We start from the raw sequence: 23,916 nt of genomic DNA, 5'->3' as shown, positions 1-23,916 counted from the left end.
TTGGGCAGTAAGTTCAGAAATAATTTTTTTTTTCTTTTTATGGCCACATCTGTGGTATATGGAAGTTCCAGGGCCAGGAGTGGAATCAAAGCTGCAGCCACAGCCACAGCCACATCAACACCAGATCTGAGCCACATCTGCGACCCACCCCGCAGCCTGCGGCAATGCTGGATCCTTAACCCACTGAGCAAAATCAGGGATCAAACCATCAACCTCATGGACACTACACAGGGTTCTTAAACCACTGAACCACAATGGGAACTCCTTTTTTTTAGAAATAATTTTTCTTGTCCTTGTCTTTACAGGTCTTATCTCAAAACTTTAAGATACCATGTTCCCTCCAACAATTCGAAAGGAAGAAAAGCATGACCTTCACATTCTTCATCTAATTTATCAGCAATACTAAATAATGACACAGACACTTGAAAAGGAAAACGTTACTAAAAAAGGATACATCTGGTTTTTAATCTAAAATGTCTTCATTTCAATCGTCACAGTATTGAGACCAAAATTAGGCTTTTCTTATGCAGTTAACTTTATAAATTGCTACAGATCTCTCTGCTGTGCCCACAGCGAACTACTGCACTCCCCTTAGTGCTTTTGATAGGTTAATTGCCTTGTTTTCACTCAAACACTCCATTCCTTAGGCTGCCCTCATCACTGACGTGGTGTGGGTTGGCTGCTTTCAGTGGGAAGTTTACTGGACTCAACCAATAGGCACCTAATGAAGGCAGGGCCTTCACTGCCACAATGATTAGCAATAAAATATAAGCTGGTGACAAATACTGCAGTATAACTGGTTCTTTTACTCCTGAAGAGAACATTTAAAATGAAAATACTAATGATTCAGAACCCCCAGATATGAAAATTACTGCTGTGACAATTTTCATTATGAGGTCCACATTCCTAAATTCCCCATGTGAAAAGAAAAACAAGTTCTTTTAAAATTGATAGAAATAATTCTGTAAGATATAAATTAAGAGCATGACTACATAATGACTTTGTGTGTGTGTCTTTTTAGGGCTGCAGTGCGGCACGTGGGAATTCCCAGGCTAGGGGTTGAATCGCAGCTGCAGCTGCCAGCCTACACCAGAGCCACAGAAACACAGCATCTGAGCCGTGTCTGCAACCTACATCACAGCTCACAGCAACGCCAGATCCTTAACCAACTGAGTGAGGCCAGAGATCGAACCTGCATCCTCATGGACACTACTTGGGTTCTTAAGCCTCTGAGCCATGATGGGAACTCCCATAATGACTTTTTATAGAGGCTGTCCTTGCTGATACCTTAACAACTTACACTTGAATTAGAAGCTTCATATAGATGGCAGCAATTTTGACTTTGGAAAAGACATAAACATACATATAAACAGAACAATAAATCTGAAACCAGGAATCCTAACATCAGCCACTTGTGAGCTGTGTGAACTTGGGCAAGTCACTGAACCTTCTCTGAGCCTCTATCACATCATCTGAAAAACAAGGGAACTAATATTGTCTATGGTTAGTGTGGCACTCATTTGAAATAAATGGATGAAAGGACCAAGAAAGACTGGTCCTCAGTGCAGGCTGAACAGCCAGACGGGCGGGTGGACGGATCAGGGGGTGGAAAGACTGAAGGGTCAGTGGACGAATGGACGTCTGGTTGGACGCATCCACAGATGGAAAGACGGGAGGATGGAGAGATGGACGGTTGGATCGATGGATGAATGACTGGATGACTGGATTTAATGAACAAATTAATAATCCTCAAGAAGCTCATGTGCAAAAAAAAAGAGGAAATGGGGTTAGGAAAGGAGATAATACAAGTATTACACGTTACCAGCCCTAATGTGTATCTACTCTGCCAAATTCGATCGTGTTCTGTCTGACGGCGAGACCCACATGATCCACCAGCTGATGAACGTGCCACCCGCTGTCCTTATGGCAGCTGCGAGGATGCTGTTATCTGGCTCCTCATCCTGCACCTTCTCCTCCACATACTCCCACCGTCTTTTCTTCCTGGTCCCACCAACACCTCTGTCCATCCCAGACACAAGTACATAGAGATGCATCGTGTGTGTAGTAGGCACATTCTAAGAGGGTTCCATGCCTTGTGGTGCAGACACACCCAGGGCTAGGTGTGTCTATACAGCCATATATAGACAGATGCCAGAATTCTGGCTTGGAGTTCATCAAAAGGGGGTTATCCTGCTGAGCCACCAGGTAAACCCTGCAAAGAGACAAAGCCTCGGACTCAAAGAGATGCATTGTTGCCCTTGAAGATGCAGCCTCTGTGGGCTCTACAGCTGCAAGGACCAGAATTTTACCACCAACCACCTCGGGTGAGCCAACACCTTAACTGCAGCCTTGTGCAGCCCTGGGAGGGTCCGGCCCATCAGTGCTCAGATTCTGGCCTCCAGAGACTATGAGATGACAAACAGGGCTTGTCCTGAACCACTAGGTATGTGGTGACTTGCTGTGCCGCACAGAGGAGCAGTGAATACACGAGGACGCGACTATGGCATCGCAGTTGGTACAAGGCATCCGCCTGATGCCTCGTACCCACCTTATGAGGTGGGCATCGCCGTTTCCATGTTGCTCAGGATATGAACACAATTCAGCGCGATAAAATCACAACTTGATGGGGTTGTCTTCATCCCAACCCTTACCAGTATGTTTAGTTTGTCTTTCTAATTAAAATGCACCCACTTAAAATGGGGGCTGGAAAGCACTGTTGAGTCTGATGTCATTTGCTAGTGAGCTTCATAGAAGGCAAATTTGCACAGGGCCACACACAGTTCTCCTGGCCACGTGAGAGACAGCCATTTTGCAAGGACCAAAATGGCGCTCCTGATCTCCAGGCCTGGACCCGCTGGCCAGCCAGGGGTCCCTGAAGGGCCGGGGCCTCAGGTGCGTTAGAATTTAAGACCAGGTCACAGCTGAGAGAATCAGCCTGTGCTCCAGGGGGCCGGGGTCTTGCAAAGCCACCTGCCATAGCAGCCTCTGATGACCTCATCAACAAAAGAAGGATAAAGTTTAGACAGTGGAGGCAGAAACTGTTTGCAAGTATGTACCCCCTTCCTACACAGACAAGACATTTGTATAAAGCAGAGCTAATCATCGAAATGCAAATTAAACAAACGAGGATGACTATTTTCTTACTTGAATCTTCAGGAATGTTGAATTTTTCTTTGTCATCTTCTAAGAGTTCATCAACTCGAGGCAAATTCATAAACGTGTCCGAGCGGCTAAAGAAAGATGCTTGCTCCTTGCAAACCATCTTCATCAAAGACTGGAAAGTACCAAAGGCTGAGCTTCGGGCCTGATCACTGTACGAAGCCTGAGAACATGAGAAAAATAACCTGCACGTAAGCCGTGGCTTCAGACGTTCCCTTACACTCTTCTGAAAGTGTGCTCCCTTCCCCGACCGAACAGAAGATCTGCAACAGGTCAAAGGTACAGAATCTCGGCTTTAGCGTGTTCTGTCCTTGAAACGCCACGTGCGCCACTGTGATGGTTTTTTCTGGTCTACGAGGCTAAAGGAAAAAACCTCTCTCTCTCTCTCTCTCTCTCTCTCTCTCACACACACACACACACACACACACACACACACACACACGAGCAAATCTTTGTTCTTTGTCTAGTGAAAATCATTAAACCATAGGGAGTTCCCATGGTGGCTCTGCAGTAACAAACCCGACCAGTATTCATGAGGACTTGGTTTCGAGCCCTGGCCTTGCTCAGTGGGTTAAGGATCTGATGTTGCCATGAGCTGTGGTGCAGGCCGGCAGCTGCAGCTCCGATTCGACCCCTAGAAATTCCATATGCCATGGGTGCAGCCCAAATAAGACCCCAAAAAAATTATTAATAAATTTAATAAAATACCACTGACTCGGGCTAATTAATAGCCTGAAGATGTGCCTCTCAGACAAACTTCCTGGATACTGACGGCTATCAAATTACCCCTTAGCTGATGAACACACCCTGAACACAGCACTATCTCGCCTCCGAGGCAGCCCCGAGGATGCTGCACTTTGCCCCTCAGCCCGTACCCCCACCTCCACACCGGGCCCCACATAAGCCCCCCTCCCATCAACTCTGTTCCAGGCAGAGAAAGTCCAAGCAAAAATTAACATCAGGCTACTCACCTCACTCAACGCTGTGCTTGTATTTGCAGCAAAAGATCTGCAAGCCAATTATTTATATGCAAATAAGTGTACTAAGGTTTTTAAAAGCAAGGTACTTTTGGAATGAAGTTCATCTCATTTGAGCCGATAATCAATTTGGTGATTTCCGGCTTCACGGGAAACACAGGCACTCCAACCTTCACCTGGAAGGATGTGTGTCCACTGAGCCTGAGTCATCGGGGCTGCTCCTTGTCATGCTAGTGCCTTCAGAGCCACTATGCTTTGTCATCTAATGCAGATTTTAGACTCGGAAGGGAAACCAAGGCAAAGGAGCACCTACGAAGACCCAGCAGACCTGAGCCTCTCCCTAGGGCCCAGACGGATCACTCACCTGTTCAAAGTCAGGCACGTCCAGCAAGGCGGTGACCTTCAGTGCCTGAAGGAACTCGGGAAGGTGTCCGAGGACATAGCTGGCCTTAGGAAGCAGGCGGCTGAGCCTGGAGATGACATGCAGCAGGGAGCTGAGCAGGCCACGGGCCTCCGAAGGGAGCAGGGTCTTCAGAGGGAAACACAACAGGAGACCCTGAGCTGGACCGATACCTCCCAGCATCAAAGAGAGTGAACAGCACTATCTGATTTTACTCCCTCTTGAACCTGGGGGCATCTCTGTCGCGCTACAGAAAAGTCCTCTTTCTGGGCGCACACATCTCCGGTTTTGGAGCGCACGCAATCACACCAGGGCTGCTGGAACCCAAGTCAGCAGCCGATGCGTGCGATCTGCTATGAAACTTCAAACCACCTTCAAGATATTTCTTTCCATCTTCGGGGTGCCCAGAGCGGAAATTTAACAAGAGGGTCCAAATAAACAAGCCTGCGTGAAACAACTTCCGTTTACCTACTTCCGCTTCCCCGCGTGTCAGGAGACACTGATTCTACCACGGAGGTGGCCTTGCAGATTATGGGGACATTTAAGAAATGTTTACCCTCCTGCTTGGGGGTTTAAAATGTACTCGGTTCTGAAAATTAGCGAGTGTGTGTGTGTGTGTGTGTGTGTGTGTGTAATGGCAGCATTCACCCCCCGGATTCCTGAAGTAACTCAGGAGGGGGGCCAAATCTACCCTTTTCCCAAACCCCCCAAACTGTCCTGAAGCCACCCTGCCCCCTCTCATCAGTCCAGATGTCGCCCGCTCTATCCCTGGGGAGAAACGTGGAGCGATTCCAGTCCCTACAGGTTGAAGCGAAGTTTCTGGAAACGGAAATAAAGAGTCAAGGAGCAGAGGCCTGAAGAGGCACTTCCAGAAGAGGCAGCACTGGGAGCGCAGGCAGGCAGGAGGGCCGTCTGCGGGGTCCCCGGGGGCTGCCCTGGGGCGGCTGTGCTCCCCGCCACCTCACGTCTGGACCTTTCCATTCTCCGGCCTCCCGTCCTCACCCGCTGTGTGCAGGGCACGCGAGGAGGTAACGAGCGGGTTCACACGGGATCGGGGCTGCCCCGCGCTCCTCTCCACCTGCACACCTTCTGGACAGGCCCAGACAGAGGTGAGCATGTCACCCGCACAGGACAGAGGCTGCACCCCAGGACATACCGGGGGGCAGGAAGGTCACGGCCCGGCAGGGGTGGGAGCAGCTCTGACTCAGAGGGGCAGCCTCCCCAGATAAACCCCAGCAAGGGGATCCGGCCACTGGCCATGGCCGTGATTTTGACCGCTGGTCCTTCCCCTCGAGCGTGTTGACCAGTGCTGCGTCCTGATGGGCCTGACTCCAAGGACCCCCGGGAAGTCTCCTGAACACCCCTTCATTCCGAGCCCCCGCCCAGAGGCAGTGCACAGGAGGCTCAGAGATTGGTCAAGGCTGCCCGTGTCTGCGCCCGAGCCCCCGCTGCCCTTAACCCATCTACACAGGCCCTAAGAGCTCTCCAGACAGCAAGCCGCCCGAGGCAGGCCCTGCAGCCGTGCCCCTCTTACTTTGTAAATGAAATTCCGCGGGTCCAGGTTCCGAGCCATCAGCACGACCAGGGAGTACACTGTGGCCCCGGGCAGGCCGCACAGCTCCTTCGTTGCAGACTCAGACTTTCCATCCTCAGGAAGCTCGAGCAGGAGGCGGAGACTGTCCTGGTCGCAGCTTCCAGACAGGGCCACCGTCAGGGCGCTCTGGAGAACCTGATTCAAAGCATGACGGCCTCACCCTCGGAGCCACGATGGGAACTCCCATAATGACGTTTTATAGAGGCTGTCCTTGCTGCTACCTTAACGACTTACACTCGAATTAGAAGCTTCATATAGATGGTAGCAATTTTGACTTTGGAAAAGACATAAACATACATATGAACAGAACAATAAGTCTGAAACCAGGAATTCTGACATCAGCCACTTGTGGCTGTGTGAGTAACGGGGGGGGGGGGGACATGAAGAAAACTGGGCTGGGAGGGCAAATCTACCCTTTTCCTGAACCCCCAAAACTGTCCTGAAGCCACTCTGCCCCCTCATCCGCCTAGATGTCACCTGCTCTATCCCTGTGGAGAAACATGGTTGGATGTGAATACACCTGAGATAGGCACCCCCAGACTCAGTGCTCCCCCAGCCCTGAGTCCCTTAAAAGCCCATTTTCCCCAAAGGCTGAGGATCTACCTGTAGAGGGATGGGTCCCAAACCTCTGTTCTATTTCAAGCGTTTTGAATGGAAAGGTTTCCAAAGTGCACACATAATGCTCTGACTTTGAAGCAATCAGCAATTTGATGACTCAACTCAGGAGCAGCACGAGGCCAGGGCCCTGCCCTCGCCCAGATGCTCTCAGACGCTGCTTTGTCTTTTCCTGCTGACATTCAGCTTCGCCTTTGCTTTCAGTTTATCAGTTTGCATTTTTTATTGTTATCAAAAAAATAGTGTGAACTACTTTTTTTTTCTTCTCTGCTTCCAAACTGAAAACCAGATTTCCAAGCTTGTTGTCATTTTGGAAAAGGAGAAGCAAAGTCAAAAGGGGGGACAGAGGACAGGTGCATGAGCATCTGGTTTATCACTGTCACCTGCAGGAAAGGGCCGGAGCCGGGTCTCTGCTGCAGAAGGACTTTCAACTCATGATCTGCACAATATGATCAATTAGAAAGCAGGACGCTACACCCAGACTTGTGTCGTGTTTGTGTGTGATGGGCGCGACGACTGTGAAATGTTCAGGCCAAGCAAGACGCTCTGTGAGCAGGAGCGACGGTGCCCTCACCAGGAGCCTCACGGGCTGAAAGCACACACTGGGTGCTCTCATACGATGCCATAGGTGCCCCCCCATCACTAAGAAATAGAATAATTTGGGTTCTCCAGAGAAACAGAACCATTAGGATGTGCATATTCTGGGAGGTTTTTTTAATTTAATTTTTTTCTTTTTAGCGCCACACCTGCAGCATATGGAGGTTCCCAGGCTAGGGGGTGAATCGGAGCTGCAGCTGCCAGCCTTCACCATAGCTACGGCAACACCGGATCCGAGCTGCATCTGTAACCTACACTACAGTTTGTGGCAATGCTGGATCCTTAACCCACCAGGCAAGGCCAGGGATCGAACCAGCATCCTCATAGACACTATGTCAGGTTCCTAATCCACTGAGCCACAAGAGGAACTCCATTCTGCGGATTCTTTTAAAAAAAGGAATTGGCTCGATTGTGGGGGCTTGGCGAGACCAAACCTACAGAAGGAGCTGGGTCAGGAGACCAGGAGACCAGTGGCAGCTCAGGCCATTCACACCTGAAGGCAGAACTCCCTCTTCCCTGGGGCATCTCAGATTCCACTGAGTCCCGCAGGCTGCCGGGGAGAGGTGTTAATGGGGTGCCTGCCACAGAGACAGCTGCCCAGCTGGCTGCAGATCCGGGGGGAAGAGCACCGCTCCTGCCTGACCCCCCCATCTCCATGCCCAGGGCCCTCTCTCTGCTTCAGACAGGACAACGGTCCCAGCATCTACCGTTGGGAGGAGGGAAAATGCCTCAGCTTTGTCTCTTACAGCGACCTGACTGAGAGATAACATCATCGTGTGGGCTCTCATCATGGGTTATCCCCAGGCCCTAAGAGAAGACGACAGTTGCTGAAACCACGTTGACAGAGTCACTAATAACGGACCAGGTCAATACAAAGTCATGTCCTTCTGAAGCAGAGTTATTAGACTAGTAAGTAACCAGGAGCCCAGATGTGCTGCGGCTGATTGAAGAGTCCAGAGTGTTCTTTTTCTTATTAGGGCCACACCTGCGGCATATAGAAGTTCCCGGGCTAGGCGTCAAACTGGAGCTGCAGCTGAGATCTACACCACAGCCATGGCAACACTGGATCCTTAGCCCACTGAGCAAGGCCAGGGATCAAAGCCACATCCTCATGGACACAATGTCGGGTTCTTAATCCACTGAGCTACAACGGGAACTCCAAGACCCAAACTGTTAAACAAGTGTAGGCTGGTACCTCCCCAGGCCACGGGCATCTTTCGTGTTACTCGTGAATGAAAATATGGAAGATGTGCTTATCTCCTTGGTGACGGGGCCACGCAGAGACTCAGTGACACACTGCAAAGTAGATCGGGATTACAAACGCCCCAAAGGTTGGAGTAATTGACCAGAACTAGCAAGAAGTACTGGTGCAGAGATCAATGCAAATCCTGAAATGAAAAATATTTATGTAATGTAAGTGGGAAAAGAGGTACCTCAGTAGAAGCAGCCACTTACTGGTTTTTTGTTTATTTATTTGTTTCCTTTATGGCCACACCTGTGGCATATAGAAGTTCCCAAGCTAGGGGTTGAATTGAAGCTGCAGCTGCCGGCCTACACCATAGCCACAGCAACGCCAGATCCAAGCCACATCTGTGACCTAAGCCACAGCTAGTGGCAACATTGGATCCTTAACCCACTGAGCAAAGTCTGGAATCAAACCTGCATCCTCACAGACACTATGTCAAGTTCTTAACCCTCTGAGACACAACGGGAGCTCCTGTTTTGTTTTTTCTTTAATTGGTAGTGAAGGGTCTAAAGTTCCCCCAAATTACAAGGCCCATAACGCCAGCCTGATGATGCGATGAGGGGGTTACCTGCAGAAACAGCATGAAACTCACAGCCCAAGATGAGCTCCTGGGGACAACGCTCCACACGGCCGGCAGTGCCTTCGGGGCACCCTGGGCCAAGTCCTCGGCATGAGCCAGAAACCCTCGACTCCGCTCACATGTGAAGCGTTTCCTTCTCCATCCGGGAGCCGGAAAAAGCCAGGAGCCCACCTTTTACCAGTGTCTACTGTGACGTGAGATACGCCAAGAACTCCCCCTTGCAGCTTCCAGCAGACAGACAAAGAGAATGATGAATGACGCGCTTCCCTCTAAGGCAGCCCTCTCACCAGAAAGCGTGCCCGCCCGCTGTGCGCGATGCCTGCAGAACCCGCCGCAAGTGAGAGAGAGAATCGGCCACGTCCACCAAATGCCCAGGGGAAATGAGAAACAGCTTCTGAACACACCTGCTCCCTGAGGAGCCTCCCAGCAGATCTGAGCTCTGGGCAGCCCCCCCCTGCCTTGCTCCGCAGAACCTGGAAGGGCACCGCCTGCCAGGACCGAGGCCTTGTCTCCTGAGGCCACCCGAGTGCTCAGCCTGCAGGGGCTGAGGGAGCAGGCGGGCCTCCGATGGCTCTCCAGCTGTGGGGCCCTAGGTCTTCCACCTCCTCATAACCATCAAAAGAGTGAAAACGTACAAGGAAGGAAGAAGTCACTGCCAGTCTGAGCCCAGGACGCGGCGCAGGGGTAGGGGCATCCCAGGGCAGGCGGGTGGAGGGGGGCAAGACGGGCTCCCGGGTTCCGACCTGAACTGGGAGAGGCGGTATTAAGGGATGGGAGACGTCAAGGAATTACCATGTGTAACAGGTTCTGCTGTCACCCTAACCATCTAAGAAGGCCTAGAGCCCCAAAGGGTCACCTCCTAACACACCTGAATTTGTTACCTAAGACCCACAGACATGGGAGGTTTGCGGATACCCTTAGCTATCACAGCAAATACTGTCATCGTTTACTTGAAGCCTCAGAATGCAAGCTTTCTTAATACTCCTCCAATGACCCGACTAACTGTCCAGCTACTTAGGTGACCATCCATAAAGGCTTATATTGTCCAAGAGACGCGTGAATGTCAAAAGCACAGCACGGCCATCTCGGGAGCAAGAGCATCTCACGCCGCAGGCCTTCTCCGGCAGGATGCCAGCGACACCTGGTGGCCACAGCTAACTGGGCAGCAACCATCAAACCCTAGATTGTAACATTCTGAATTTGGTTTGGGGGGCTTTTGTTTATTTGCTTGCTTGCTGGTTTTGTTTTGTTTTGTTTTGGGGGGGCTGCAATCACCGCACATGGAGGTTCCCAGGCTAGGGGTTGAATGGGAGCAGTAGCCGCCAGCCTGCACCACAGCCACAGCAACGCCAGATCTGAGCTGCATCTGTGACCTACCCCACAGCTTATGGAAATGCCGAATCCTTAACTCACTGAGAAAGGCCAGGAATCGAACCCGCAACCTCATGGTTCCGAGTCGGATTCGTTTCTGCTGAGCCACGACAGAACTTGTGTTTTTCTTGATAGGAATGTCTTATTGAGTGAGAAACAACAGCCAACAGGGGTACCTCAAACCTGAAACTAGCGTGAGCTCAGAGGCATCCTACTGCAGGATGGCTTACCAAGTGAAAGCAAGGAAGTTGCTTAAGCTTTACTGAAATGGGGGTTTTCAGACAGCAGGAGATTGGTTAAAATTGATTATTACACTATTTTAGGAAGATGATTAATGTTGCATTATATGATTATCAGAGGCATTTGCAGAACTTAGGCAGTCACTTAAGTTTTGTCTACATTCATGAAATAAACTAGACTAAGTTTTCCTTAGTTCGTCTGCTGGAGAGCTCTTCAAGCCTGGTGTCTATTTTATTTCACTCGAACAAGGATATTCAAAATATCTAAGGTGATTTATTAAATGATGTTGTCATAGATTGAAATGACTGTGAAACTCCTCTTTGGAATTATTTAAGGATGTGCCATCTTTTTTTTTTTTTTTCTGAATTTGGAAGGGAGCCCCACGTTAGCTAAACCGGCCCTGCCGTGCAGCACTGCCTGGCAGCTACTTCATTCGGTCATGCTCCACCCCCTGTCCAGCAAGTAGAGGTTCAAACCAAATCTGACCACTGTTTACATTTAGGGCAGCGCATGAGGTGGTCTCCTGACCCACCTGGACCCCGGACCCTGCCTATGTGCGACCCAATAAGCCACTTTGATATTTTCCTTGAAGGAAGACACCCGGTGACTTTCCATAAGCACTTGATGATACTGTAACTTAAATTCTGTGTTCCTAGCTTCTAATCTATTCCTCTGTTAATGCAGGTTAATTCCCTTTTCTTTTTTTTGGTCTTTTTGCCTTTTTCTAGGGCTGCACCTGCAGCATATGGAGGTTCCCGGGCTAGGGGTAGAATTGGAGCTGTAGCCACTGGCCTACACCACAGGCACAGCCACCCAGGATCTGAGCCGTATCTGCGACCTACACTACAGCTCACGGCAACGGTGGATCCTTAACCCACTGAGAGAGGCCAGGGATCGAACCTGCAACCTCATGGTTCCTAGTCGGATTCGATAACATGACCATGAGAATCCAATGCAGTTAACTATCACCTACTGTCGAGGTGAATAGCCCCATAACAGATGAGGAAAGCGAATGTCCACTGAGCACACTGAGTCATAAAATGCCCACTTGAGCATCATGGATGCTGGTAGCTCTGTACAGAAAAAACCCCCAATGCTGACAGTTCTCTCGCATACCTAAGTCCAGTGAATCTGCCGTATCCACCTGCCAGCCCTCCCCAGCCTCATCCAGTGCTGCCCACACTCTCCACTCCTCTCTCTGGCCTATCAGTCCCAGCACTGGAGGGTGCCCACTGCTGTCACACTAAGCACCCCCACAGTGTGCTGCCAGGTCGTACAATGACTTCCTATTTAAAGGAAATCCACTATCCGGACAAGACCCGGGGCGGCTGTGCATCCGTCTGGGAATCACTAGAATAAATATCACCATGGATTTTATCTTTTCCAACCCAATGAAGACAATACTATGAAAATAAGACCCTGGAGTTTCCACCGTGGCTCAGCGGGTTAAGAACTTAATATAGTGTCCGAGAGGATGCCGGTTCAATCCCTGGCCTTGCTCGGTGGGTTAAGGATCTGGCTTTGGTGCAAGCTTTGGCACAGGTAGCAAATGCAGCTCAGATCTGGCATTGCTGTGGCTGTGGGGCAGACCTGAGGCTGCAGCGTCGATTCAACCCCTAGCTTGGAAACTTCCATGTGCCGCAGGTGTGGCCATAAGAAGAGAAAGAAAAAAGACGAGAAATTAAAGACCTCAAGGGACAATAACGCCCTGGGGCTGCCAGCTTGTTCTCTCACTTCCTCTCTGCCACCACATCCATCATTCACAGGCACCCACGGCCGTGGGAGGAGAGAGCGAGAAAGGACTGCAGAAGCCGACAGCTCCTGGCTGCCGAGGGCCTGTGGGGCGGGCAGAGTGGAGAAGCAGCGAGCCGTACCTTTGAGTGGGAAAGATTTGCTTCTAAAATGCTACCGATGGTTTCCGCTGAGATGCCGAGAGAAGAGCGAAGCTCCTCTGTTACCCTGGTGACGTTCTGCATCAAATCCTTCACCTTGACGTCTGGAAAACACCCCAAGAGGGAGGTCAGGCGGGGACAACTGCTGGGGCTACTCCTGCCTGTGACAACAAGACGCGGCCGGGATAATTCCTTTGCTAGGTCCAGCCCAGAGGCACTAAATAAAGTCACATCACCTCAGCTTCTAGGACTAACGGAGAGAATTTATCCTGGAAGTAAAAGAAAACCCCTGGTTATGTGGGTTCCTCCCTCTAAGACCTGTGTATTGTACGATTTACTCTAGAAAGAGGTGTTTTTTCTTAGGGAACAGTGACTGGGCGCTGTAGGAAACTCACTTCTCTCCATTTTCTACTCATCTTAACTTTTCTTAACGAGAGGAGCTTTGCCAGGATGCTTCAGACTGGACGGACCAATGCTTCGCGGGCTTTTAGAACTGTACAGATGGAACATATGGCGAAACAGGCCCGCAAATGCTCCCGCTCCAGGAGGGCAGGGCCAGGAAGACACTCAGACCAGGGAAGCTCATCGCTCTTTCCCTCTTGGCTTTGGTACCCAGGGTTTTAGGACTTTCTTCTCAACTCCAAATACATCAGAGTAGCCAGGCTCTAAATTATTATTTATCACATACGGACCGCATAACTCCCTTTATAGGTTTTATTTCAAAAATATATGTGTGTGAGAAACTAAATTTAATTTTTTAATCAAGCAAACATGGTGGAAAGATGTACTTACCCTCAGTTACTGTGAAATTGCTAAGAAAAGTCACTATGGGATTCCCAGACACCAAAATCTTCTCGAGGCTTTGGACCAACCTAAAAGGGCAGAAAATTAAAGCTCATTTAGGGAAGATAAAACATCAGAAGCAATGCTGGAGTGAAGAGCACTCCCTCGGATCCCTGGAAACGAGCTGCACACGATCACATTTCTATACAATTCCTGAGATACTCAGACACCCGATGTCTCCCCGTGTGTGATGCCGTTAACACGACGGCGGCCCTGGAGGGCGAGGGGACTCGGGGAGGAGGGGCACAGGGACGGCGTCTCACGAACAAGGAGGGGACGGAGAGGACAGATCCGGGATGGAGGAGAAATCCGGACATCGACAAGTCCCAAGAACCTCCTCTTTCTGTGACTAGGTCACCTGCAGGAAACCAAGGGCCCGATTTCCCCTCCCAGTGCTTTACACTCTGACTGTACAGAACCGAATCAATCCACCTTGAACGCAATTTGAAAAACTGTTAACTGTTCTTAGAGAACACATTCAGTGCCGTACGGAAATCTCAGAGCCTACTATTTTGCTCGAACATCTGGTCCCCAACAGTTCCTACAGTTTACAGTTTTTTAAAAACATGTCCTGGGAGGAGTTCCCATCATGGCTCAGTGGTAACAAACCTGACCGGTATCCATGAGGATGCAGGCTCGATCCCTGGCCCCGCTCAGCGGGCTAAGGATCCGGCGTTGCTGTTGGTGTGAGCTGTGGTGCAGGTCACAGATGGGGCCCGGATGCCCCATTGCTGTGACTGTGGTGTAGGCCAGCAGCTGTGGCTCCCATTCCACCCCTAACCCAGGAACTTCCATAGGCCACAAGTGCAGCCCTAAAAAGACAAAAAAAAAAAAAGTCATGGGAAACTGGCATCGGTGAGAAAATATAGGTATTAACATGGATATTAAGAGTGTGTTGCATAATTTAAAAGTGCAGGACGGACACATCGTCTTTAGGAAGGAGGACACCGGAGGCGGGAGGCGCGGGCGCACCTGCGTGTGCGCTGCGGGCCGGGGGCCGGGCGGCGCCCGCATTCACAGCCCTGCTCGCGGGCCTTTTCCAAGCTGCTCCGGAAGCTTTCCAAGGTGCTGGAAAGATTCCTGCGGAGGCCTTCACAACTGAGCTGATGCGGAAAGGCCCACGTCTTCTCCAGTTCCTAGAAAACACGGCAAAGATCCGGTTAGAAGCACACGGTACTGGTTCGGGTGAGCACTAGTCTGGGAAGCTGTCAGCGGATGGGCCTGGGTCTCGGGAAACACGGCGCCTCGCCGAGGACGGGGCCGCGGATCCTGCCCAAGGGTCATGCGCACTGCGGGGCCTTGAGGAGCCCCGGCTGGGAACCAGAGGGCAGGTTCTCGAAGGCACGGCGGGGACCAGCGCCCCCTACTGATGGCCTCCTGGAGCTCCTTCCCGGCCTGGAAACGGAAGCTTTTCCAAATTCATAGCCACCAAGGACTGAAAAGAAGCCAGGTGTGTGTCCAGGGGGCGGCCTGCCTCGACGGTCTGCAGTGCAGGCTGGAGGGTCTCGGGTCTCCCCTCGGGGTTGGGGGAGGTGGGGGAGGAGGAGATGGGGGAATGAGGGGGGCAGGGAGAAGCCCCAGGGCTCTGAGGATCTTCCTGGAAAAATCCCTGCTCTAGGCCCTGATTCTAAGACTCCGCAGATATCTTATCAGCATCTTTTATAAGCATAAACAACTTTATAAAAGACCAATCATGTTGCAAAATATATATATATTTATAATACCAATAAATTGATAAACATGTAGAGCATTTATTGTATGTAATAGTAACTGACAAATACAGGTAATTTAAAATTGAAAACAAGCCCCAAAGCAGCAGGCATGTGCGTGCGTGTGTACAGACACATGTATCAGTCTATACACGTTTCCTTGGACACGGCCCTTCTGCTGTATGTCATTGGTTCCACCTCATCAGAACTTGCTAATCTCATCAGACTGTGTTTCCATCGCCCAGTCCTTCCTGATGTCGGATGCAAGTCCCAGGTCATGGTGACATGGGACAGTGCCTAAGTCAATATATTTTAATAAACAAAACTTCTAACCAAATATTTTTGCCTACAAAGGAAAGTCATGAATCCTTCAGATGATCAGAGCACTAACAAATCCATGTTGCCAGCGGGTGAAATGTGAGGGCTACCGAAGTGTCACGGTGGAGGGACCTGAGCTCTGAGTCCATCCCTCAGGGGACCCAGGATCAGGGGAGCGGGGGTCTGTGTGGGCAGCAGGGCTTCTCAGGACCAGGAGCTTGAGCATGTGGTGAGAGCAGCAAACGCAGGCCACCACGAGGGGCTCAGCACCGGGACAGAACCTCCAACACTTCCCAGCCCCGCGCGTCCCTTCCCCTGTGGAGGCCTCTCCTCCCGGCCCACAGGTGCACAGACACACCCGGGTCGGAACCACGGGCACAAATGAGGAGCCTCATCTCTGAGAAGGCAGGTTGAGTAACACGAGCTGCAGTGGGCCCTGCCTGTGGACTGTTCCCTCATTAGCACCTCCAGGGAGTGCCTGTTGTGGCTCAGCAGGTTAAGAACCTGGACATAGTGTCCACGAGGACGCAGCTTTGATCCCTGGCCCTGCTCAGTGGGATAAGGATCCAGCGTTGCCACAAGATGTGGCTCCGATGCGGTGTCCCAGATGTGGCTCAGATGTGGCTCAGATGTGGCTCAGATGCGGTGTTGCTGTGGCTGTGGTGTATGTGGGCCAGCAGCTGCAGCTCCATTCGACCCCTAACCCAGGGACTTCCATGTGCTGCAGCTGCAGCCTTAATATTTAAAAAAAGAAAAAAAAAAAAAAAAGCCCCTTTAGTTTGTATTTACATGCAAATTAATTTAACTCCACTCATTTATAAAATTCCCACTATAGATTTTATCCTTAAATGTAATAACATGCTAATCTTGAAATGTGAGGGTCGGGGGGGGGTTGTAGAGAAGGAAGGTGCCCCCCCACACCCCGAGCAGCAAAGACCCTGCAAGGGGAGCCCCAACCCCTCCTCAAGGGCACAGTGGCTCCAGGCGGGCAGCGTCCTGTCAGGTGGGAGGCCTGAGGCTGGCCCCCAGGAAGCTGAGATCACGGGGAGGGAGGGCAGCACACAGCAGACTCTCCTTCTCGGCTGGAACAGGCCTGTTCCCACCCAGGAACTGGGCAGGGACGTGTACCAGACCTGCTCTGCAGGTGCAGTGCTGCCGCAGGTGGATCCGAGGTGGTGGTAGGAAACCATCCGGCCTCGAGCCCCGGCCACATCCGCCAACTCAGCTCGTCCCAGAAATGCTGAGGCTCCCTGGGCATGCGCTGCCAATTTTCAAACGTAGTTTCTGAGCCCCATGGAGCTCACAGATGTATCTATTAAAATATTACCTACTGACTTAACGTCGATGCTGTCCCACAATCACCATACCCTGGGACTGGGAAGGACTGGGAAGGACTGGGAAGGACTGGGTGATGGAAGCCCAGTCTGACGAAGTAAGTTCTGAGGATGTGAAATACATGATATCCGGCAGCACTGCCGTGTCCAGGGAAGTGCGTGCAGACTTACACGTGTGTACTGCACACGCAGACGCTCACCGCCGATGGAATGTGCCATGCTGGTGCTGAGAGCACTGTGTGCTAGAACACCCAAGTAGAGATTTTTTGGAAACGAAAAGCGGCATGGTGCCTCTTGCCCGCTCGTCGGGCACAGAGCACCTCACACCCCACGGCCTGGACGACGTCTCTTTTTCTGAAGGACTCAGGCCCTGGAAGCGCGGACCTGCCGGAGGAGCTTTGCACGTTCCCTGTCTGTCATCAAAGCCAGGAACTTCTGCACTTCATCGAAACTGACCCAACTCTTAGCAGCCAGATCGGTGACCACTCTGTCATCATTTACACTTTAGATACAGTCTTTGAGGCAGTTGTTTCAAAAGCTGGAGTCTCCCATCTCAGCACTCACAAATCGTCTATACGGGGTTTTGGTTTTGTTTTTAATCACATGTAACACCTCACAAAGATCTGCACAGCCTGGAATAAATAAATCACTGTGACCTTGACACACTGTGGAGCTGGAGTTCCTGCTGTGGCTCAGTAGGCTAAGAACCCAACATCTGTTGAGGATGTGGGTTCAGTCACTGGCCTCACTCGCTGGGTTCAGGATCCAGCGTTGCCACAAGCTGCGGTGCAAGTCACAGATGCAGCTCAGATCCAGCATTGCTGTGGCTGTGGTTTAGGCCGGCAGCGGCAGCTCCGATTCCACTCCTAGCCCAGGAACTTCCACATGTCATAAGGGGCGGCCCTAAAAAGAAAAAAGGAAAAAAAAAATAAGGGACAAAGAACCAGCAGCAAACCTCTTACACTTTTAACAAGCAGCTCTCACAAGTCTGTGCCAGGAGAACCCAGCAGACGACGTGAGAGGCACAGCCTGCGGCCGTGATGCCCACACGAGCCAGCGGCCTGACTCCCGCACGAGCCTGCGGCCGTGACGCCCACACAAGTCAGCGGCACAGTCCCTCCGGCTTAAGCACCAAACCCGGAACGGCGAGACCAGCCTGGGCCAATCGGAATGACCACAAACACCTCTGAGACATCCAAGACGACAAACCTGAGAGTGGTCGTGCACCAAGATGACGCCTTGCAGAGCAGACAAAACCAGGCTCCTTATCCGGCCTTGCTGGCAGCTCAGAGTGGCACACAGGATGTCCGTGGCCAGGGGAGGGTTTTCTGCCGGAGGAAACACACCGAGAAGCAATGATTCGATGGTCCTGTCCTGAACTAGCCACTCTACAATCAGGGCGTTTTTAATATTATGAATTTTTTTTTCTGTTATAGCTGGTTTATAGTGTTTTGTCAATTTTCTGCTGTCCAGCATGGTGACCCAGTTACACATACATGTATACATTCTTTTTTCTCACATGATCCTGCTCCATCATAAGTGACTAGATATAGTTCCCAGTGCTACACAGCAGGATCGCATTGCTAATCCATTCCAAAGGCAATAGTCTGCATCTATTAACCCCAAATTCCCAATCCATCCCACACCCTCCAGCAAAGGAGAGGGAGGCATTCCCCCTGGAAGAGATGCCCAGCTCCAGCCATCACGACAGGGCAGCAGGTTCCACGAGCAGAGACACAGCACCCAGAAGCCCAGCTCGGGGCAGGGAGGGGCCGCTCGCCGCGGCTAGAGAAGGTCACAGCACTTGGAAGGGGACGTGTGGGCCAGGCCCTCAGGGTCTCTGACACCAGGCAAGAAGCCTGTGCTTTATTCTAACCGAAACTCGGGGCAACCCCGACCCAACTCACTCCCAGCCAAGCTCTGAAAACAGGCAGCGGCACCTCGCCGCCTCGCTCATGTGAGCAGCCCACCTGCAAAGATGACAAGCAGACGCAGGACCAGCAACTTCACTTTCTGCAGAGTCACCGAGGCTCCCAGGGGCTTCAGAGGCTGCTGGAAAATCCGACACGCTTCCACAGCGCTTAGGGAAAAACAGACACCTGCGTTAGAGGGTGAAGACTGCAGGCTGAGCACGGCGCGTCTCCGGGCAGGCACAGTCGTAACACACGTGCAAGCCCAGAGATCACACTAGACACAGGCTAGGAGATGCTGGGTCTCCTGTTTTAGTTCAAAGCATCATTTTGTTGCCAATCAACCTGATAGGTGCTCTCTCCCTTTTTTTCCTTGACCTGTTCTCTTCAAACACAAAGGTACATGATCAGGACAGAAGGACAAAGCAAGGTGAAGATTCCCGTGGTCTCCAGGCAGCGATGAGAATCCGCTCTTACCAGTAGATTAGTACGTAAGTAAGATCTGATCTTGAAGCAGACTCCTAGGGTGTCGTAATGCGTATGTGTGTTTACATGTGCGCATATGTGCTGTGGGTCCTTAGGGAGTCTGCTTGGAAGATGCGGGGGAAAAGCCTCTTGACCACCTTTTTAATGAGCTGCCCAGTTGCTCAGAATTTGACCCTTCTTCCGAGCGATGTCATAACGCCACGGAGTTAAAGTAACTCACAGCTTTAACTCATATCTTTCTAACCGCACGTGACTTTTGTTCTACTCTCTGATGAGTGTATATGCTCTGTACAAAACTCAAGACCATCCTAAACATCGGACACAACTGAGCAGGTAAATCATGGTGTCTGCGAAGCACTTCTAAAAGAAGAAAGTTTCAATTTATTTTTCTTTTTACTGTGGGCCCCATTAACTCATTGAGGGTCCTGCAGCCCAAGGAGATGCCCTGAAAAGAAATATCCTTGATAAGACCTGGAGATTGATTGAAAAAAAAAAAAAAAGCCGCATGTAAATCAATGAAACTGGAAGATCTCCTCATACCATACACAAAAATAAACTCAAAATGGTGTAAAGACTTAAACGTAAGACACCATCAAACTCCTAGGACAGAACACAGGCACAACATTCTCTGACATCAACCTTACAAATGTTTTCTTAGGTCAGTCTCAAAGGCAAAAGAAATAAAAGCAGAAATAAACCAATGGGAACTAAGCAAACTGACAAGCTTTTGCACAGCAAAGGAAATCATAAAAAAAAAAAAAGACAACTTACAGAATGGAAGAAAATAGTTTCAAATGATGCAACTGACAAGGGCTTAATCTCTAAAATATACAAACAACTTAGATAATTCAACATCAAAAAAAAAAAAATCAACAACCCAATGGAAAAATGGGCAAAAGACCTGAATAGACATTTTTCCAAGGAAGATATAGAGATGGCCAAGAAGCACATGAAAAAATGCTCAACATCCCTGATTATTAGAGGAATGCAAATCAAAACATACCACCTCACACCAGTCAGAATGGCCATTATTAATAAGTCCACAAATAGCAAATGCTGGAGAGGGTGTGGAGAAAAGGGAACCCTCCTGCCCAGTTGGTGGGAATGTAAACTGGTACAACCACTATGGAGATCAGTATGGAGGTACCTTAGAAAATTATACAGAGAACTAACATATGACCCAGCAATCCCACTCTTGGGCATCTATCCAGACAAAACTTTCCTTGAAAAAGACACATGCACCCATATATTCATTGCAGCACTATTCACAATAGCCAAGACATGGAAACAACCTAAATGTCCATCGACAGATGAATGGATTAGGAAGATGTGGTACATACATGCAATGGAATACTACTCAGCCATAAAAAAGAACAAAAGAATGCCATTTGCAGCAACATGGATGGAACTAGAGACCCTAGTACTGAGTGAAGTAAGTCAGAAAGAGAAAGACAAATACCATATGATATCACTTATATCTGGAATCTAATATAAGGCACAAATAAACCTTTCCACAGGAAAGAAACTCATGGACTTGGAGAACAGACTTGTGGTTGCCAAGGGGGAGGAAGACGGAGTGGGATGGACAGGGAGCGTGGAGTTAATAGATGCAAACTATTGCCTTTGGAATGGATAAGCAGTGAGATTCTGCATAGCACTGGGAACTATATCTAATCACTTTCGATGGAACACAATGGAGGGTAATGTGAGAAAAAGAATGCATATACTTATGTGTGACTAGGTCACTTTGCTGTACAGCAGAAATTGACAGAACACTGTAAATCAACTATAATGGAAAAAATAGAAATCATTTAAGAAAAAAAAAAAGATACAGGCCTCCTGGTTTCTCACGCGCCGTCCCTATGGAAATCTCGGCTAATTGCGTCATCCAGGCCTGTGCTCACTTTGCCAGGGCAGATGAAGAAGGTGCCAAGACATGTGGACAGCCCAAAGCACAGCATCCAGGGACCACAGAAAAGTCTCCTCTTTTTTTTTTCATTTTTGGCCACCCTGAGGCATATGGCGTTTCAGGGCCAGGGATCAGATCAAAGCCACCGTGGAGACCTAAGCCACAGCTGCGGCAATCCTGGATGCTTACCTAACCCAGGGTGCCAGGCCGGGATCAAACCTGTGTCCCAGCACTAAGACACCGCCAATCCCGTTGCGCCACAGCGGGAACCCCAGTAGCTGCATTTTTCTATATGCAATTCGATATTTTCAACAGCGTACTAGTCTAAATTTGCTTTCTTCAGAGGGAGCATGAAACTTCCTGAAAAAAATGTTTAACTTTTCTTTCTGCTGTGGCACTGACGTGACCACAGATCAGCGACAGAGCAATCCTGCTCAGACACACCGGTGGGCTCAGCAGGGCCACCTCCCGCAGCCAGCGTGAATTTTCTTTTACTGGGTTCTTGTGTTTCGGTTGTTGCGAGAGTACAGGCAGTCCTTAAATAATGCATTGAGCATGCGTTAATTTGGAAACTTCAGCATGCCGGTGCTTTCTAACTATCAAAACGCAAGCCAGTTTAGAGATTAAAAGCTCTCCTGGACCACTCATGAGACCACTCAGCATCGGGGTTGCTGGCATGCTTGAGGAGATGGATGCTGGTTTCCTTATGGTCACAGCAGTTAATTGTAGATTAAAAGAGTCTGAAACCACTGGATACTTTTGAAAGTAAGGTGGAATTATACAAAATCCTCTAGGGAAGCCAGATGTAAAAACAAAGGAGTATTCTAGGAGTTCTTGTCGTGGTTTAGCGGTTAACAAATCCAACTAGTATCCATAAGGATGCGGGTTCAATCCCTGGCCCTGTTTTAAAAACAGTGGCCGCCTTTCCTGAAATGTTCTTGGCTAGCTTAAGAAGTGTCACCCTGGAGTGGACCCATGTGGCAAGACCCCTCATGTCAGCATCAGCCCTCCCCAGCATGGCCAAAGGGTTAGACATTTCCAAAAGGGCATCCAAGACAGGACTCTCTCCACCACCTCCTGGGATAACGCCGAGGAATCCCTTGGTAGTTTCTAACGTTGCTCTGTCCCTTAAGAGGGAATGAAGTGATTAAGGCAGGCAGACTGGCTAGAGTGGCAAGTATAACTTCTTGGAGCAAAGGATACAAGGCACAGAAGTCCTTAATTGGGAGGTCAGAAGCATGTCCATGAGACGTGCTATGTCCATAAAGGTCTCTCTCATGGGGAAGAGCTGACCTAAGATCTTGGTTGAGTTTGGAAAGGTCCTCAGAACTGTTCATACGGGCAGGCAGCTGGTTCACCACCCTCAGAAACTCCAGACCACTGTCCATCTTGTTCTTCGCTGAGGTTTCCCTAGACGAGCGGTGAAGACTCTCTCACGAACTTCAGCGGAACAAAATTCTCCGTCGTCTAATGTAAATGAGCTTTCAGTGAGATGGTACACACTCTCCTTTAAAGCTGAAAGAAGGGGCACCCATCTGTCTGTTTTCGTGGAGGTAAGAAAAGGATCCAGTTTCAAAAGTTCTAGAAGTTTCTCCTTTGGAACAATACTAACTATGTATTTCCTTAAGTTCATGGTTAGCAATGAAAGAGTGAAAACATACCCAGTTGACCCCTGGACAACCAGATGAGGTTATGGGCGCCGACCCTGTGTGTGAGCAAAAACCCGCGTCTGACTTTGCGGCCAGCTTCCGTGTCTGTGGTTCTGCATCCACAGATTCAACCAGCCCCGGGTTAGGTGGTGCCGTAGTATGAATTTATTGATACTGATTCACTCCTCGGTGGGGTCTTGCAGTTGTTCGAGAGGCTGCCACGGCGATTTTCCTGTGTGCTTCATAGTGGCGTCATGGGAGGGGACACTGACAAAAACACTGCCATGCTGCAGCACGTTCCAGATGAAAATTAACATTCTGTCGCCAAGTAAAGAAGAGACTGGATGGGTTTCCTTTACCCTTCCACTGCGACGCCTCGAGCCAGACAACTTCATCAGCCACATACTTTGCCTTTAGAAAGGGAAGCAACGTGAACTGTCTGCACAGTGATGCTCAGTGTAAGAGGTGGCGTCCCTCTGAGGGTTCAGAGGCCTAGCAAGCCACCTGGACAGTCAGTGGCTCTGTGATGTGTCGGCGGGGCCAGGCTGAGGGACAGCCCAGAGTCCCTTTCCCGTATGGTTCTGAACCGGGTGGCTACGCAGGTGATTCCCTCATGGGTGGGGGATGGCCATTTTGCGGCAGCATAAGCACTAACCTAGGTGTGGCTGGAAGAGATTTATCACATGACTAAAGCCCCCAGTCAGCTTTAGGCCTCTGCGAAAGAAGGCTGCTACCCTGGGGAAGCCTGACTTTATCAGTCGGAAGGTCTCTGTGGACGGCTCAGGACCTCCCTGCCCCAGCAACCCCTCTGGACGTGCAGCTCGATACCTCCCCGACGGCGCCCCTTCCCCACTGCCCTCCTGACCGCTACTTGTGGACAGCAACCTGCCGCTCAGGCCTGCAGCAACCTGCCCGAAGGCTCAGCTTACTCTTGAGGGAACTTGCCTCATAGCCTGCCCTGATGGCTTTGGACTTGGTCTAGCCAACCCCCAAATTGCAAAAGCCGATTCCTTATGCAAAATCTTTGTTCTGATTCTACTTCTATGGTTGAGACCTGACTGATACAGACATCATAGAGTGATCTAGA

The 23,916-nt window shown here is 50.2% G+C and overlaps 1 protein-coding gene and 1 pseudogene across 10 annotated transcripts in view; both read right to left on the bottom strand.

Annotated features, from left to right (window-relative positions):
• Window positions 1-23,916, bottom strand: part of LOC100514786 (ATP-binding cassette sub-family A member 13) — a 348,431-nt gene that overhangs the window by 238,595 nt on the left and 85,920 nt on the right. For all 10 annotated transcript variants that reach the window (XM_021063898.1, XM_021063900.1, XM_021063901.1 and 7 more), the window contains 8 exons: window positions 18,846-18,955; window positions 18,085-18,203; window positions 14,487-14,650; window positions 13,464-13,543; window positions 12,654-12,775; window positions 6,071-6,265; window positions 4,501-4,665; window positions 3,145-3,322 (listed from right to left, as the gene is read on the bottom strand). In XM_021063898.1, the coding sequence (XP_020919557.1) occupies window positions 3,145-3,322; window positions 4,501-4,665; window positions 6,071-6,265; window positions 12,654-12,775; window positions 13,464-13,543; window positions 14,487-14,650; window positions 18,085-18,203; window positions 18,846-18,955 (1,133 nt within the window). The remainder of the gene's footprint in view (window positions 1-3,144; window positions 3,323-4,500; window positions 4,666-6,070; window positions 6,266-12,653; window positions 12,776-13,463; window positions 13,544-14,486; window positions 14,651-18,084; window positions 18,204-18,845; window positions 18,956-23,916) is intronic.
• On the bottom strand, window positions 21,061-23,045 carry LOC110255547 (annotated as a pseudogene).

This window comes from Sus scrofa, chromosome 9 (assembly GCF_000003025.6).
Source record: "Sus scrofa isolate TJ Tabasco breed Duroc chromosome 9, Sscrofa11.1, whole genome shotgun sequence".
Classification (NCBI taxonomy): Eukaryota; Metazoa; Chordata; class Mammalia; order Artiodactyla; family Suidae; genus Sus; species Sus scrofa.
Note: the sequence above shows the minus strand (reverse complement) of the source record. Positions and strands in the feature narration are given on the sequence as shown.